General features: G+C 46.0%; 8 protein-coding genes across 8 annotated transcripts; 2 read left to right on the top strand and 6 right to left on the bottom strand.

Annotated features, from left to right (window-relative positions):
- Positions 1-436: 436 nt before the first annotated feature.
- Positions 437-1,462, bottom strand: N7471_002582 (uncharacterized protein; the record flags this gene model as incomplete). Its single annotated transcript, XM_057275302.1, has 2 exons — positions 437-1,346; positions 1,410-1,462. The coding sequence occupies 2 exons, from the start codon at positions 1,460-1,462 to the stop codon at positions 437-439; spliced, it is 963 nt and encodes a 320-aa protein (XP_057139940.1).
- Positions 1,463-2,359: 897 nt separating this feature from the next.
- Positions 2,360-3,412, top strand: N7471_002581 (uncharacterized protein; the record flags this gene model as incomplete). Its single annotated transcript, XM_057275301.1, has 1 exon — positions 2,360-3,412. One exon carries the CDS (start codon positions 2,360-2,362, stop codon positions 3,410-3,412), a length of 1,053 nt encoding a protein of 350 aa, XP_057139939.1.
- A 937-nt stretch (positions 3,413-4,349) lies between these two features.
- On the top strand, positions 4,350-5,180 carry N7471_002580 (alpha/beta fold hydrolase; the record flags this gene model as incomplete). The annotated part of the gene is made up of 1 exon (XM_057275300.1): positions 4,350-5,180. The coding sequence occupies one exon, from the start codon at positions 4,350-4,352 to the stop codon at positions 5,178-5,180; it is 831 nt and encodes a 276-aa protein (XP_057139938.1).
- A 657-nt stretch (positions 5,181-5,837) lies between these two features.
- On the bottom strand, positions 5,838-7,552 carry N7471_002579 (NADH:flavin oxidoreductase/NADH oxidase family protein; the record flags this gene model as incomplete). Its single annotated transcript, XM_057275299.1, has 8 exons — positions 5,838-5,897; positions 5,955-6,217; positions 6,265-6,307; positions 6,447-6,683; positions 6,752-6,771; positions 6,843-7,253; positions 7,317-7,422; positions 7,481-7,552. 8 exons carry the CDS (start codon positions 7,550-7,552, stop codon positions 5,838-5,840), a joined length of 1,212 nt encoding a protein of 403 aa, XP_057139937.1.
- A 1,304-nt stretch (positions 7,553-8,856) lies between these two features.
- Positions 8,857-10,092, bottom strand: N7471_002578 (NADP-dependent oxidoreductase; the record flags this gene model as incomplete). The annotated part of the gene is made up of 4 exons (XM_057275298.1): positions 8,857-9,335; positions 9,394-9,525; positions 9,579-9,865; positions 9,917-10,092. 4 exons carry the CDS (start codon positions 10,090-10,092, stop codon positions 8,857-8,859), a joined length of 1,074 nt encoding a protein of 357 aa, XP_057139936.1.
- A 1,784-nt stretch (positions 10,093-11,876) lies between these two features.
- N7471_002577 (uncharacterized protein) lies at positions 11,877-12,190 on the bottom strand (the record flags this gene model as incomplete). The annotated part of the gene is made up of 2 exons (XM_057275297.1): positions 11,877-11,920; positions 11,980-12,190. 2 exons carry the CDS (start codon positions 12,188-12,190, stop codon positions 11,877-11,879), a joined length of 255 nt encoding a protein of 84 aa, XP_057139935.1.
- Positions 12,191-12,932: 742 nt separating this feature from the next.
- On the bottom strand, positions 12,933-13,196 carry N7471_002576 (uncharacterized protein; the record flags this gene model as incomplete). The annotated part of the gene is made up of 1 exon (XM_057275296.1): positions 12,933-13,196. The coding sequence occupies one exon, from the start codon at positions 13,194-13,196 to the stop codon at positions 12,933-12,935; it is 264 nt and encodes an 87-aa protein (XP_057139934.1).
- A 1,670-nt stretch (positions 13,197-14,866) lies between these two features.
- N7471_002575 (PEX11 family protein) lies at positions 14,867-15,807 on the bottom strand (the record flags this gene model as incomplete). Its single annotated transcript, XM_057275295.1, has 3 exons — positions 14,867-15,050; positions 15,114-15,591; positions 15,741-15,807. The coding sequence occupies 3 exons, from the start codon at positions 15,805-15,807 to the stop codon at positions 14,867-14,869; spliced, it is 729 nt and encodes a 242-aa protein (XP_057139933.1).
- Positions 15,808-17,751: the final 1,944 nt, after the last annotated feature.

Here is a 17,751-nt window from a genome sequence, read left to right as displayed (position 1 = left end):
GTAGGCACCCAGAGGTGAATGTCGCAGCCGGATCACACCAGCCCGTGCGGGTGTTAGGGAGATTCCCAGAGATGGACAGCAAAGAGAGGATGGTGGAGGAAACTAATTGATTATAAGTTTTTTGTGTATTTACTCAATAATAATGACTCAATACTTGAAGAGCGTTGAGAATGCTATGTCCCACGTATCCTTATGCACTTTCCCTGGTGGGTGCCAGATAGTTCCTACGTAATGTAATGGATTTTCGTCTGAGGCACCTCATTATAACTGTCGTATAATGCTTGTCTTGCGACAACTCTGATACAAGGACGGGCTCCGCAGATACCACGATTTCAGCCGGCCCCGTATCATCGTTAGCGGGGAGCCATACGGTAAGGTCAGCATACTCGTTGCCTGACTGGCAACAGGACCGTATGGAAAACTTCAACAGTTGGCATTAATCGAACGCCTTCAACGGTGTGGGCATGTTCAAGACCATTTGCGCATCCTTGAGGACATCCATCCGTAGGATGGTCCAAACGCCCAATTCGTTCAGCAGTTTACTCAATGGACCGTCGCCCCGAGAGAGGTTGACGTTCCTAGGGAAAAGACATTGTGCCGCGAGGAGTGGGTTCGTCTGGACTGCCACCTTGTGCCATTTCCCGTCGATCTTGTTGATCGCGTTGTTGGTCCCGATCGAAGATTCCGACGGGAAGGTCTTCAGAACTGGAAGGGGTACCTCCAGCGTCAAATCGGGTGTTCCATCGGTCGCGGTGATGTCGGCCTTGATGTTGTCATCGTCCATCTCCAAATTGATGTTGGCGAGCCATTTGGGCAATTGGTATCCGTATACACCTCGTACTCGAGCGATCTCGGTATCGACGGGTAGAGCCAACACATATCCGTAGAAGGTTCGGTTCCATATGGAACTGAGCAGTTGGGTCATACTGTAACTAACTTCACCCGGCTGACGGACGATGACGGCGATCGAGACCTCATTGTAAGGATCGTTGTCGCAGACGAGGTACGAGTAAAACGTCAACGCGACCAGACCGTAACCGGGGAACGCCGTGATGGGCTCCAAAGGCGATGGGAGCTTGGACTGCAAGCGGCCGAGGGGCGCGAGGAAGAGGAGTTGGACACTTTTAGTGCGATAATAGAAGTTGGGCGCGTATACCTCACCGACCCTCGAATCTACCAGCTTCTTTGGGATATTCCGGAAGAAGTCAATTTCGGGTCCGACGGCAGGGTCGCGGGCTACCTCGTCCAGGTTTGGGTTCATGCGGTAACGGTCATTGTAACCGCCTTTGGGTACATCGACTTTCTGATCTCCGAACTTGACCTGGGTGGTCGGACCCTTTGAGCGTCTACATATCCATAGAGGGGTCAGTACTGCGTCAAGGTGAGAAGTAGACTTGATAGCCACATACGGTTTGGAGGCCTTTGATGATTCCGCTGATGAGCGGCCTGCGGTAGAAGACATGATGCTGGCGGTATGCTATGCACAAAGACTAGGATATGATGGTCCCGTTTGTCGGAAGATGCTAGTAAGCGGTGACAGGTGATGATATTGGTCTCAGGAACGATATCGACACCTATTTTATCTATCTATGGCTCATTATTGAAAGTCCTGGTGCGTGTTGTTGTAATCTCCTCCCTATGTCCGACGGAATGATTGTTGCTCCGTGGCTAGGGTTAGTTATTTGGAGCCACCCGTGGACTGAAATCAGACCTCGGTCCACCCCGGGGCCGCATGCCTGGCTTATGTATTATTTGCACCTATCAGTCGCATTACCTAGGTAGACATCGCCAAAACCCGCAAATCTGGGCCCATTGGGTTTTGCCACAAACCCGCAAAGCCACAAATGAAGCCGGAAATAAAGTTTATGTGCGTAACTAGTCATCAGTGAGAAATGTATTGCCTATTAATCATAAATTTATAGATTTTGTGGATATTGATGGGTTTTAAAATTTTGAACTTACGGCCTTTGCGTCGAGACCTTCGACTGTGAAGTCGTATCCAGCGGGCGGGGCGGGCTATGAACATCAAAATGTTTTGTCCGATCTTCTAAACCTGCTTGAAATTCTGGCTTTAGGTGAATAATTTGCGATTTGGAAGATGTGCAGACAAATACTACCCTACAAGATGTTGAACCAATGGCCAAGCTCCCTGGAAATGAAGTTTTTTCATGCTGGGGACCTAGGAAAACGAAATCGGGGTAATTAACGAACCGACCCCGGCTGGTATCTGCCTCCACAGCTCTAGGACCGACTTTGAACAATATAGAATTATAAAGGGATGGGGAGTGCTACGAGTGCGGGAGCTTGGTAAAATAGAGCCTTTATTTCCCTTGCTGAATCATTCTGTTCACACTCGACCATGACAGATAATATATCACTTGTGACGGGTGCAAGCGGCTTTATCGCTAGCCATGTCGTTCAGCAGCTACTCGAAAATGGTGACCGGGTCCACGCCACCGTTCGCAGTACCAAAAATAAAAAGAAGATCAAGCACCTCCTTGATATGCAGGAACGATGGCCCGGGAAACTGACTTTATTCGAAGCGGATTTGCTCGTGGCAGGCTCCTTTGAACCTCCAATGAAGGGCTGTTCAGTGGTATATCATATTGCATCACCTTTTTTCATCGAAAACAAAATTCGTGACGGCCAGAAAGAGGTCGTTGAACCAGCCCTCAAAGGAACACAGCACGTGCTTGATGCAGTTCAGAAATGCGAGACGGTCAAGCTCGTTGTCCTGACTTCATCCGTGGCAGCCATCTTTGGCGACAATGCCGATGTGCTGGAAATGAAGAACAAAACGCTCTCCTCCGAGTATTTCAACACAACCAGCTCAGTTAATCACAACGCCTACCCCTACTCCAAGGTGACCGCCGAGAAAGAGGCTTGGGAGCTGTATGAAGCGCAGCCAACACCCCCACGCTGGAAGCTGGTGACTATCAACCCTGGACTTGTCCTGGGGCCGTCCTTATCTCCAACATCCGAGTCCGGCAGTCTGTCTTTGCTTGACCAGCTCCTACGCGGTGAGCTCTTTTTTGGGGTGCCAGATATGTGGTTCGCAATTGTTGATGTGCGAGAGGTTGCAACAGCCCATATCCGAGCTGCCCAAACTCCTGATTCTCACGGTCGCTATATCCTGGCCGACAGCAAAACGCACGGTTTTGGGGAACTTGCTCGCATCCTACGATCTATCACTCAATCTTCCAAAATCCCGAACAATAAACTCCCGAATACCTTAGTCCGCATGTTTGGGCCAGTGCTCGGCTTATCTCAAAAGTGGCTGAGACTGAACCTGGGAATCCCTTTCGACATCGACAATCGCCCTAGCTTAGATCAGTTGAATATCGTTTACCGGCCTCTGGAGGAGACATTGACGGACCATTACCGGACTTGGAAAAGTGCACAGAGCCACTGAGCTTTTCAGTAACGATTGAACAAAAGCCTTCTATACTGAACTCGGTGTCCATTCTTCTTGTTCCTGTCCTATTTTGGTTTTGACTTGCCTAGCTTCGCTATTTTTGTGTCGGGAATCCCTCCTTTGTACTTGTATTTTGATTCTGATCTTGACTTGCCGCTGATATAAATGAACTATTATGTAATTTAGATTGCCTGTTGATACCTATGTATAAATTGAGTCCCAATGAAGGATGTAAAAGACTGACTGATCTTTGGTGCCCCTCAAGCTTCACGTAGTATCTTTCCTCTATGGTCACAAATACGGGTCGTTATTACTATTGCTGGTCACGTCTGCTAAACGTCCAGAAGATAAATTTGTTTGACTGTTGAAGATAATTCTTCAAAGCGCAATAACGGTCGGTTCTCAAAGTGATGTTCCATCATATACTCTTCTAGTTCTTTTCCCCAGTTTTGGTTTGTGAGCACCAGATTCTATATAACTCTGCTGTAACTGATAACTTACTTAGATACCCTCATCTTAAACGTGAAGAATGACCTTGATTGTTTTGAGAAAAAAGATGCGACTGGTTATAATGACCGTGGGCCCATTTCAACTTTAGGGCCCTGGTACTACTCCGTACGTGGCTAGAGGGACCCACAAATTAAGATCTTTCTTGGCGCAAACCAACCTTGGAAGGAATAAGTGAAAGACGCTTAGACCGAGCGGGTGAACAAACTATCCGAGAACAACATTACTGCAGCAACCTTGGAAAGACTACGATACGACAATGTCACGACTACGCATAGTACTAGTTTAGGTAAGCTCCGGCGTGTCACTACGAGCCCAAGATAGATATAGCTACATATATGGCATTCAAATTGCAATCGTGTCAAGTCCATAAGAAAATCTTGACATTGGAAATTTCACATCTCACCGAGCACATTTTCTACCAACTATGCCACATCTGAAGCTTCGAGATGGAGCCGAGCTCTTCTACAAGGACTGGGGCAACCCCAACGGCGCTATTGTCGCCTTCTCCCACGGCTGGCCCTTGAGCAGCGACAATTGGGAAAACCAAATGATGTATCTGGCTGATCAAGGCTACCGTGTCATCGCACACGACCGGCGTGGCCATGGGCGATCTACTCAGACCTGGGATGGAAACAACATGGACACCTTTGTCGACGATCTCAAGGAGCTTTTCGCCCACCTGAAGGTGAACAACGCAGTGATGGTTGGTCATTCCCATGGAGGAGGAGAGGTCACTCATTACCTCGGAAAGCACGGCACAAGTCGTTTCAAGAAAGCCGTGCTTGTCGGCGCTGTGCCCCCTCTGATGGTGAAGACTAGTGTCAACACCGAGGGGACGGACAAGTCAGTTTTCGATTCGTTCCGAGAAGCTATGCGGAAAGACCGCGCACAATTCTTCCTGGATGTCCCCAGCGGACCATTCTTTGGTCTTAACCGACCTGGTGCACAGAAAAGCGAAGGACAGATTCGTAGCTGGTGGCAGCAGGGCATGAACACCAGTTTCAAGTCAGCGTATGACTCGATCACGGATTTCTCGGAAACAGATTTCACGGAAGATCTGAAGAAGATTAATATTCCTGTACTGGTTCTTCATGGGGATGATGATCAAGTTGTTCCCATTCAGGCATCTGGACTGAAGTCAGCAAAACTTCTGCCTCAAGGCAGGCTGAAGATTTACAAAGGGGGATCCCACGCTATTCACAACATCAATGTTGACGAAGTCAACAAAGATCTGCTTAGCTTTATCAAGGAATGAGCCAAATATCGTTAGTATGAGACAATTTCTGCTGCTGTTTGTCATTTAAACAAAACTCCCACAAAATATAAGAGGATAGCTTGTTAATAGGCACAATAAGTTGAAATCTTTAATCCAAGATGGCCAGAAGTGAAACATGTGACACAGTAGATAACTAGTTCATATTGATACATGACGGCACATATGGATGATCTGCAGATTTACGACGATCTTAGACACTATACCGTGCGAAGATTAAAATAGCACATGAAGGCGGAGATATCCGTTACAAGCCAGTAGATGATGACCGGAAGAGGTGGGTGTCTGTGAAGTATCCAAAGAGTATCGAGATATTTCTTTCGAAAACAATTAATGTCGACCAGGGAAGTGACTATGTAGACTAAAAATGTTGAATCAGTGCACGGGGTTGCGTGCGTTTTCCACACTACTGTGATACTGCCATTCAGTCTGTCCAACCGTTAGACACTAAACATCGCTGATACAGATTGCTAGAACAGGCATCCTTCTTCCGATTGAATCAACACCATATGAAATTGCCAAAATTACGTTTCAGCCTCTATATGAAAAGAATGACCAATGGTCAGGAACAAGGAAGTTGCCCATTATGTAGCCAACGCCCGTCGCCTCTTGCATGCTTCTTAACCCAAGACCAAATGCTTATGGTGCATGTGGAACAAGTCCAGCGGCGATGCGGTGAATTTGGCCACGGAAGTATTGCTAGGTTATGTCAGAACAGATGCGTGGAAGACGAGGTATAATCATTAGATAACTTACTGTTTCTGCGCCTCCACCTAACATTCTGATTCTGAGTAGTCTCGCCAAGAATGGGATTGGAACTTTAGAAAACACCACCCGGGCTTCTTTGTCAGAGTATATGTCATCCATTATGAGTCGTGGGAAGTCCGGGTTGAGAACTGCTGGACGACCGATGCCAACAAGGTCGCAAACGCCACCCTTCAACGCTGCCTCGATTCCCTTGCGGGTTCGAAACCCTCCAGTCAGTAGAAGGATGAGGTTCGGGAACCGCTTCCTTGTTTCTGTCGCAAAATCCAAAAAAAGGCCTCCCGAAGTTCTCTATTTTGACTCTTGCCGTTTCTGGTTTCGTCTCGCAGCCCACGGCCCATCATCTGGATGTGTCAAACATTGTCAGCGCATCGGAGTAAACGTTTACTAGCTGGACCCGTGAAATAAACGAGCTAGCCAGCAGCAGCTTGGGCTTCTGTCCTTGAATGTCGAGGGAAGAGAGATATCATATACTATACGCACCGTTGGGTCTTCATAACTTCCGCTAGATATTTCAAGAAAGTCCACACCGGCCTCAGAAAAGAGACGAATTTGGGTCATGGTGTCTTCAAATTGTGCTGTGTCATAATCGGCAGAGTTCAGCTTGATCCCGAGGCAGAAGGTCGCAGGAACAGCCTTTCGAATCTGATGGATGATTTCGAGAACAATACGGGCTCGCTTTTCAGCGCTACCACCATATTCATCTTGACGAATATTGCTCTGTGGGTTTATGGTCGTATATTAAATAAACTGTGGGACCAAAGGGTGGGTAGGATTGTGTTGCTCACTCGTGGGGAGAGGAATTGCGCTATATCCATGTTTCAGGTAAGCGACGTACGCGGATGAGTCTGACTCGAGATCAAGAGATGAAGAACTTACACAAAAGATAACCATGCGCTGCGTGTATTTCAATACCTGCAAAGCCGCACCGCGCCAAAATACGGGCACAATTCACAAACTGGGCGATGACTCGCGCAATATCGGAATGGGACATAGCTTTTGGCACCCCAAACACGATGTTCCTGACAATAGCCGCCACCAACCCATTTCCGATATCAAGGGGTATTTCACTCGGCGCAATGGCTTTCCCAAAAAAGCCTCGTTCACCTGCACCTCTCGGGGACTGGCGGCCAGGATGGCATATCTGAGCGATCGCGGGCGCACCGTGTTGTTGACAGGCATCTGCATATTGCTTCCAAGCATGCAATGACTGGTGCTCATCTTCTTGATACTCACATGTAGCCAGATCACCGTACCCTCCTAGATGACGAACATCGACCTGTACATTTCCTTTTCAGATCGTCAGCTTCAACGCGGAAATCAACTCGAGGGAGCAATTCAGTATCCTCATACCCGTAAGAAGGGCACCCCATCCGCCCTTTGCCCATTCACCGTAGACGCGAGAAATCCGCGGGCCAGGTAAATGCCTCTTCTCTGCCAGCCCTTCGGCCATAGCAGCCTAGGCAAAGGTCATCAGCTGGCGTCATCACATAGAGCGTGGTTGCATTTTGACTTACTTTCACTAAACGATTGGGCAGAACTAAACCGCATGGTAGTTCAAGTGGTTCCTTGATATCTGATCCCATCATTGAACAATGATCTTTCGCCAGACAGGGCCTACTTGCTGATTTCATGTATGAATTTCAGACCGACGATTGAGAAACATGATCCTATTATAACTACTGATTTACTTAAGGTGGATATTACCTATCAAATTAAGAGCCAGCACATACCTACGTAGGGAAGGGCGAGATTTGGGATCAGATGCCGAGGCTGCCGTCAGATAGGGGTTATGCATATACCTCGGTGTATAATACTGTGGAGTATGTTGGACAGGAATGATTGCGGCCTTGGGTGATGCATTGCTCATCAGTATATGCTATACCTGTGCCTAGGACATCATTTACCCGAAAGATCGATCTAACTACAGCACGCCACGCTCTATGGCTTCAGGGGACTGGAGATTGCCACTCCGACATGTAGTATTCGTAACTTTCAGCTTTCAAGACTGTGGTTTCTAGCAGAAGGTGGCGGAAGGCCCGCGATGCTGCAGGGTCCATGGGAGTTTCCGCATGTAATAACCTAAAAGAGGCGGGCTTCACTATGCACCCTGCAGGGCTTGGGTCCACCCAAACCTTGTCAGGACAGTCGGGCCAACAATCTATCCGGCCACACCCAAGATGCGGACCATGCTTGCGAGCTGCAGTTGGAATAAATCCGGGCATGTATTCTCGATATTACCGTTCTATAATGGTGGAAATGGTGCCCAAGCTCATTGGTCTTGCTCATCTCAGTCATCCGACTGCACAATATCTGCTACCCGCCCTTTGAACCCTTTGTTTATTTGTCAGATGGGGATAGGTGGTCGCGAGGATATATACTCGTGCTATGGTACTCCTGAAAAATGGGGCCACCTTGCAAGAACCGCATAAATTTAAAGGAAATCAAGACTGACTATCAAAAACTGACCAAACCCCCTGCATATTTCCTTGATTTGTCCACACAAACTGCGATATTGCCAAAGACTTTCTTTATATGCGACGGCACCGGCACCGATAGGCCGGCCAAGTCGGCTAGTAAAGAAAGCTATGAGACCGCCGTTCGCAATTTCGGGTCGGGGGGTGTTTCACTGCATCTGAGCGAGGCTAAGCAGACACTTTAACCAGTGCGGGTAACACCTCTCGATCTCTTACCGGTAGGGACCTGATTTACCTACCCACTGCGTGAAAAATGTCAGCATAAAAGATCTCGTTTAAGTATTCCTAAATCGAACTTGGGAGACGAATTCTTGCACACGTATTTATTTAGCTGTGCCGTGTATAAAAAAGATTAATATCACATTTAGTATTAGAGGCGCATCCATGAGTTCACCTACTCATCCAGCAAAATATATCTAGACAAACACAATCACAGACTTTCCAACGCCCCCTCTCCCATCAAAGACTACTTGACATGCCTTCCGAACTGCCTTAATATCCCTGAAGTCTGCCTTTGTTCCCACAATCGTCTTCAACTTTCCCGCTTCCACCCATTGCCGAATCGAATCCAGATCGGTCGCATTTGGTTCCAAGAAGATAGATGAGTACTTTACTCCATAGCGAGATGCACGAGCCACTCGGATTCGATCCATCACGTTCAAGCCAATACGGATAGCAAATGGCACGGTTGCCTTGTCTTGCTTGTCTGGCGATCGTCGCATAACACTAGAGTTTTGGAGAACATCTCCCGAGGTGAGTATAGTCACTGTAACGATGGCTCCTTTAGGTCGCATAAGTGGCAGATACTCCATCGCACTTCCTGTGGTGTCGAAAATAAAATCGACGGATTGCGGAGGAATTACAGTCTTGGGATCCGACTTTTTATAGTCGATGACTGGTACAGTAGATGTGAGTTCATCTTGCGGTTTGAGTCTGAAATGGAGTCTACTTACTTTCGTCCACAACTCCCTCGCCCAAGAGCTCCCGCACCTTGGGCACTTTGGCGGTGGAAACCGTGGTGATCACTTTGCCAGCTTTGAAGACATTCTTCGCTAGCTGACAGGCGAAAAGGCCCGTTCCACCCACTGTGACAAGGTAAGCATCCAATCGGTAATAGTAGAATTTGAGAAAAACCTACGCCCAGCAGGTATAAAAACAGTTTTTCCTTCGAGATCCCCTTCATAACCCCGAAGCGCCTGTAGTGACGTCATAGCCGCCAAAGGAATGGAGGCAGCGTCTTCCATTGAAAGTCCCTTCGGTTTCAATGCGACGAATTCTTCAGTCGACCTTGCGAGCTCACTCCATGATCCCCTGTGACATTCAGGCAATCGAACAAAAACCTCGTCACCGGCCTTAAAGCGCGTCACCTGGGATCCGGTATTGACAACCGTGCCCGCACAGTCATAACCAATTTTGTACGGAAAACTTCACATATAAGTTAGATGGGGGATAAATCCGGGAACACAAGACTCTCACCTGTCCTTAAGGACCATTTTGGTTGCCCCATAGGCTTTTTTGACATCTATCGGGTTGATACTCGCGGCATGGACTTTGATCAAGATGTCGGTGGGGCGTCCCACGGCCAGGGAGAGAACTTCGCCCAACTCATATTGATCGGGCGTAGTATGCTTTGGAATATTGATAGAAAGCATCTTGTCTACTGTAAGAGCAGCGGAAGCTACTCGATACCGAGCGAGACAGTCAACTTATTGTGAATGAAGGTCGGGATTGATCTGTTCCATGGCCGAACTTCTATTTGACTCGGAGCTTCAATTCGCCCGACTGAACCGGAGAAGAAGCCAAGAGCCCGTTGCCGTTTCCGGTTCAACCTCCACTTTTTGCCGCGGCTAGTTAGACCTTTTTTTTTTTTATTCATGTGGATCACAGGGAGGATTGATTAGAGACACCACCCAATGTTGATAGGGGCCTCATATTTTTTACCAGATTGGTCCCCATATATCGATAGTATCTCTATTAAACCGCGTAGTGGCGAGTAATGAACACCCTTGTCGAAGGTTGCGCGGGTGACCTGCAATAAGATTTGTCAGACTAGAGTATGGCCCCACTAGCCCACTAGGCTCTAGAGAGGAACGTAAGACAGACACTACATATGAATTTCACTATTGGCACAGTGGTTCGAAGGCTGTGTTTTTTACTATGGCGATACCATAATGAATGGCACTCGTGTTGAAAAATAGGCGCCATGGAGTATTACCACTAAAAGGGTTTAGACCACTGTGCCAACAGTGCTTTACGTTCAAGATATATACCTGACACTAATACATACAACTGACTATAACACCATATAAGAATCTACTTTATATGGCCGTAAATACTTCAAATCGACAAAAGTACTAGGGTCAATAGTCCTTTTTCGATTTACGAATTAATTTCCCGAAGTTTCCTATGTTGTAGTTCGAAAGTGTGATTTGAACAGAGGTTACTAGAACAGTGATAAATGAGAATATTTAGTTAGGATGAATCAGCGGCTTTATGATTGCCAAAACCTGGTTTGCATGCAAAGTTGAGTATTTATGGGATCCCAATGGGAACCCAGGTCCTGGGTCGTTCATCAAATTCTTATCAACTACGGGTGCTCAAAACAGAAGTAAAGGGTCATAACCTATTAGTGGGGCGGTAGAGAAAGGGAGAGAGCAATATAACTAGTACTAGCTATCAATAGAGAACTGGGGGTAAGGAGAACAAAAGGGAGAGAGAGTAAACGAACTATGTACAGTCTTGCCCAACAAACTCGAGTGACGCGACCGCGGTCCTCAGCCGTCTTTTTGCCGGGCGAACCTAGAAAATCGGTTACATCAAAGATTTGACCTGGTTTCATATTCGTCGCGTTATCGGTCTTATTGGCCGTATATATGGGGTTGATACAGAATTTTGTTTTCAGATCGAGCAACATGTGTGATTGAAGAGAGATAAAGCACAGGGGCGATTTAAGTCGTTGGGGTTTGGGTTGACTCCGCGGGTGGCACGATATACAACAGCCTTCTGGTCGACAAGAAGAGCTATGGCAGCATGGAATATTGCCAGAGCAAGAAGAAAAGGTACTTCGTCTACCAGCGGTTCTGCTACCTAGCGCCGTCATGAAAGGAAACGCCGCGATTCGGGCACAGTGAACACCCAACTGGGGATCAAACGTGCTTGACCCTGAACTCAACCTGCTCACAAACACAATCCTACACTAGACACGTGCTGCAGGTGAACGTCATGAAATCGACCCCGATAACATGGTGCGTGCTCGGGCAATAATAGTGTACAGTTGACAGACAAATTGTTACAGTCAGGCTAAATACAAACTCACAGACAAGACGTAGCTCGAAATGCTACAGCAGGATTAACAGTTAACGTGACATATCAGTCCATGCGCAAGTCATTATATCTATTTTTAATCATTCGTTCAGGGTAGAATGGAAGCCCTCCATCAATGGTCAGAATTCCGTGTCGACCGCTGAAACGTTTGCAAATCTATTGAGTATTGTTAGGTAAATTTTCTAACGGGGTCGTAAATCCTCGCCAATACTCACCATTATGACGTTCCTTTATGCAACCTTGCCCAGCATATCTGCCCGGTGGAAAATTGTACTCGTCGAACAATTCCTCCTTGGCGGCCATGAGGGGTCCCCATTTCACCTGAATGTCCTTTATGTGCTTTCTGAGACGTGAAATTGCATTGGAATGTGGTGACTCCTTGGTGATATCGAGTTCTTTGACATAAGCAGTAGTTGTTTTACTCATTCTGATATGAGGGCGGGTTTTGAGAAATGGTAAGGTAGGAAACGTTGAAGCGTATGAACCAGGAGTATATTGACTTGTGTTATGTGCGCTTCTAGCGACTAGCTCCCAATTTTCATTTATATTCCAAAGAATGGCATATTGCCAGGATCTTTTGGGGCGCATATTTGGAGTAAAAAGAACAACCCCTCTCCCGACCCACGGCCGAAATATGTCCGCTTTTAGGCTACGTTCCCCATCTTCTGTGCTTCAGATATGTTGAATTTAGAAGAGGATTGGATGAAGAAATGCTGCATGGTCTGGGCATTTTCCATCAGCCAATACACCCCCCTCTGTCTTACAACAAATCGGATAATATTACGACTTGGCGGATGACAGCTGAAAGTGGCTGGTATTTCAGATGAGGTTGGTCTAGAACCCCTTGAATTGATTGGATATCACAAGCTAATTCGACGAAGAAACCCCCTTGAATCAGTAGGATTATATATGGCGCAGGTAACTGTTCTAGCAATGCGGATAACTACCTCTTTGAGCCTGATCATCTTCATTTCCGCAATAGAGAGGGTCACGTCACACAAATCAACGAGAAGTGGTATACGTACGTGCTAAAAGTAGTTGTCTTAGAATCGTTAGTGCTTGATCTCTCGGGAAAATATTATGCATGAGCAAGGTCATAGCTTTTAATATCATCACTATCCAAGTGCCTTCAGTGTCAGACTAGAGATGGCAGAAAGAAGTAGATTACTTAATCAATTTTGTATGGAAAAAGTATCCATGGATTGAAGATCATGGTCGTCTTGTAGGCCCAGTCATATTTGCTCCCACGAAGTGTAAATGTCTTTGATGGCGTGGTGATTTGTTCGATATCGTCTGGGCTTGGAATACCAGCTTCAACAACCAGAATACGGACGTCAGGGTCTGCAGCAAGGCGGCCAGTAACGGCATTGCCAGCCGTGCCACCACCGCCGAAGATAAAGTCGTACTTAGAACCGTTCGAAACGGTCGCCATAATTTTAGATTTTCTCTCTAGAGGAAAGGGAGCTGTTGAAATCTAACTATCTTCAATGCCTCGAAGATTTGATGTGTGGAGCAGAAATTAACGTGGCAAATGTTTGGTGTTTCACCATTATATCTTTATTCTTGCCGGATTCCGAGCCATAAAATGGTGAGGATAAGCACTCGATTTGGTAGTGCTACTTAATATGGTTAGCGGGGTATACACTTTGCGGAAGGCGTTTCTGCAACTTTCGTTGGTACTGGGTAGGGACTGGGTGGGATGGTGGTGACGGGTGTGTCTGACCCCTCATGAGGGGAAAAGGTTCCCCGCACGAATAATCCTCAAGCATTCAGCCCGGCAAAGACTCGGTGATAACTTGGCGCACGCTATCCATGGATCTCGGCCCGTACTTAAGGTTTCATCCGCTATAGTGCATCTGTTGTCAGCGTCTAATCTAGATTTTTCGCTCTCTTAACTTTCATAATCAAAAGCCTAAAACGCCTATATTTCGTTTCAATTGACGTGCTGAGCCAATAAATTAATTCAAAGGACTGCAAAAGTTGAAAACCTTGGGCATTTTTTCTACATCTCTATCCTTGTCAGTTAGGATGTTTTCGGTCATTTTGCTTACAAAAGATACTCCTTCTTACATCTATCATTTCAAAGCTACCACAACATGTCCGGTTATTATTCAGCTTCTCCCTCGTTCAGTGAAGGAAGGCTGCGACGGATCAGAAGCCGTGAACTAGCTATGATGCCCTGTTATGTGGGGTCGAAATACGCCAATGAGGGTAGGCTAGGATTAAAATAAATTGTGAATTTCTACTTTCGATGCTAATATCTTCCGGGTTTCCACTTCACAGACACCTGCTCTCTGTGCTTCGAAGATATGAGCTCCGAATCTATCTTTCGGCAACTACCATGTCATCACCTATTCCATCAGCCATGTATTGACAAATGGCTGTGCAAGCGAGATGCAAGCTGTCCCCTATGTCGACAGACTTTCTATCATTTACGCTCATCAGTTTTGGTCTCCAAGCCTCCAGCTGCTCTAGGTCATAATGGAGATAACATGACTGGAGCATCGCGATCTACTTTCGCTCTCTGGTGCAAAAGGTTGCTTCACTTGGATAATTAATTATCTAGACGACAAGATTTATTGACAGGTACCAAATTTATTGCAGCCACAATCAAACTTCAACGAGGCGTCCGCGTGCCTAAAAGCATTTCGTACATTCCCCCCAATGGACTATAGAACAATACTGTTCCAACTTGAGTATTATAGACAGCATTGTATTATTCAGAGTAGAGATTGGCTTCTTGAATTGATTTTTAAAGGGCCGAAGTCCTGAATACATCTCTTATTATATACGCAATTTGTTGGTTAACTAGTTAGTTAGCAATTCCCTTGGATACTTCATCTATTAAAGCTACGTGATTAATTATAATTCGGCAAATAAGGCTCCATTTTTCTAATCAACAAAAAGACGAACTATGAACTGTCCCTTCGTACGAGCATACTATATACGGAGGGAAAAACAAAACTAAATGCAGAAAAGAATAAGATAGAAAAGACCCCTTGCCTAAATTGCCAGATCGGTACACAATATTGTAGTAACATTCTATCACTCGCACTAACATGTAACTTGTACACTGTCTTCAACAGCCGTATTGTTTGAAATTTATCTACCACGTGGCTCTGAGAATGCGGTCTTCCGCCACTGAAACCAGACACCAATCAAGGAACTTAGTGCACCGGCTATGCCAACAACTCCGTCATCAAGTTTGGCAAATCGGAGCGCCGAAATAGGTATGGTTAAATCACAGAGGTTCGAGACTAGCTGGACAGAAGTGGTGAACCTCTCCCTTTGAAAAAGAAATAGTTAGCATGAGAGTCTGACAATAAAATTGATCTCCCAGCGAACAAACCTGTGAATTCTTTTTGCCTCAATAGCTCCCTTGCCCACTTTCAAATCAAGTGTCTTCTCCTTCTGTTGCAGTTTCCATAGCGAGTATATACCAGCCCCAACACTGCAAGTCAGCCCAGCCATCCAAGCACGGTAGCCGGACTTTTGCAGAATCTTGGTGTTGGCCAGCTTCCGAACTCCAATAACATCTATGACAGTGAAAGTGTCGACGGCAAGGTAAGCGCCATAGCCAAGATGATGGCCGACCGTAAGGTAGCGGAGCACAGGATCGATAGGATTCTTTCTATTCAACGCAATGGAAGCGGCGTTGAACTTTTCGATGAAATTTCCAATTCGCAAGACCTTGCGTGTTATTTCAAACTGCTTCTTTATCGCATTGATAGGGTCGATAGCGGATTGCGGGTAACTGGCGCGGCGAAGATACCAGCCGTAGAAGCGCGAGAAGTATTGCAGTGTACGCAGAATCTTGTCACGACCCGCTAGAAATTTGTCAGGAGCTGTTGATTCAATAGACCACTCCCCAGATCAAGGAAAATTGTAAGGGACTCCGATCTTGATCAGATATGACGGAATTGACGGTGATACACATAAATCTCGCATAGAATGCAACAAAGAAAGATCTACATACCTGTTGTCGCAATAAAAGTTAAGAGGTGAGACAAAGTAGATTGGTTGGATAGCACAGCTGCGGCCATGTTTGTGGTTTGAACTGGCGGCTTCTGACGCCAAATTACCTGCTTGTAGGGGGAATCAAGAAAGAGTCTGAAACTGAGTAAACCCAGGAATAGATAGTAGATAACTACGAGTAAATTCCTTAGCAAGATTTGGGACTATAAAGTACAGCTAGAGAAGCAATGGTCGGTGGTTGTTCGGGACCGAGTGATATCCGATTCATCTGTAAGCCGCCAATTCTAGAATGTCTCGCTCCTGGCATATGTCCGTCCCCATTTCCGGGTTATAGCCCCCATTAAGCATAAAATAAAATAAATTTTGGAGATATCTTAACATAATAAAATTGCTATATGTTCAACTCAGGAAGAACTGAAGTAAAAGAAATCCAATAAATTACCCAACAATTCAATACACCGGTTCGGCCAGGCCTGAGAATTTATCCTCCCATGAACATTCATTTTTCTTGTTTTATATTGACTCGATCACCATGGCACTTCGTGGAACAAAGTCCGCATCAAATGTTGAATCTATGTGTCATAGTGTCCGCAAGAGGGTATTTTTGGCATGTGATCGGTGCGATGTGAAGAAATCCAAGGTTTGTGGGAAGAGTTCCGGCGAGCAAGTAAATGCTCGCATAGCTAGATGTACTGACTTTTGAGAAGTGTGACGGAGCTATTCCTTGTTCTCGATGCCAAAAGAAGAACGCAGTGTGCGTCAGCAAAAAGCGAAATAAAGCCCACAACAGCGTCTGCACCAAGGAGTACATAAGCTCTTTTGTCAGAAGCAGACATCTAATCATCTGGCTGACGACTAAAGGTTCAACAGATACATTGAGAATATTGAACAACAGCAAGCGTGGTTGAATAACGGTCGGTCGTCCATAGCCGAAATGCTCTCTGGATGAAGTGTTGTCTCAGAGACACAAGAAAGACGGCACTGAACAATACAGCGGAGTCGATGGCATGCTGACGCCGGAATCATGCCATCCTATCCCCGAATGTCCTCAATCTCCCCCGATGCCCTTGCCATTCTTGTCCAGCTCCCTCAATGACAGCCAAATCAACCACAAACCGCCATTTCCAAGCCCCACGGACTATTACTCCCGAATCTACGAACATCGATAAAGTATAGGAGCTTCCCCGCTATAGAAACTAGAAATAGTGCCAATTATTACTAGCTATAGATAGATAGATACTCGTCGCATTTTTACGGCTTAGCATTAAGGGGGATTAAGAATCTAGGTTAATTCTTAGTAATTAACATAGAGCTTTTAACGCTAACCCTAATTCGCCGTGCTTTATACATTGTGAATCACTGTACAATTCTCGCACGCAAAGCACTTCGAAGTCCTACGGAATCGAGATTAGCGCCGTCGATATATTTTACCGTCTACACCACTAATTTCTATATACAACCGCTAGTTTATTATATCACAGGAAGCCATTTCAATTCAGGCTGCATTCAGTCAATAGAATCCGGGAGGATCCAACACTCAGTGCTATCACCGCTCATTCAGCTCTTTCTTTTTGATTCCACCACTCTGTTTCTATTACAAATTGGTCAACTGAGAGATTCCAGGGGAGAGAAGGAGAAACATATAAATATGGGCTTGTTTCCATGTATAAAGAGATTAGACAGTTTTACAATTTATTTTTGATACTTCATAAGTATTCATTTTGCAAGAGATAATCCTTCTGTTACATGCTGTATAGTTCCTCCGCGTACTATTTCAACATAAGCTATGACTTCCGTGATATTCAATAGTTGCGCTTAAGAGAACAGGCCAACCAAGGGGCTGTCTATCATGCAAAACTGCTCATTGAGGGGAGTACATCCTAGAATAGTCGTCTCATGTCTAATTTGGTCATAAGACACCTATAGGCGTCGGTTTCGCTAGGTGCCACTGATTTGACTGTAGAATACTGTTCCAATAGCTATCCCAGCCCTGCCGCAGCGGCGGTCTCATA

The sequence above is a fragment of the Penicillium samsonianum genome (assembly GCF_028829775.1).
Source record: "Penicillium samsonianum strain IBT 33392 chromosome Unknown utg000002l_segment0_segment0, whole genome shotgun sequence".
Lineage (NCBI taxonomy): Eukaryota > Fungi > Ascomycota > Eurotiomycetes > Eurotiales > Aspergillaceae > Penicillium > Penicillium samsonianum.
The sequence above is the reverse complement of the archived record's forward strand: the minus strand, read 5'-3'. Positions and strand labels throughout refer to the sequence as shown.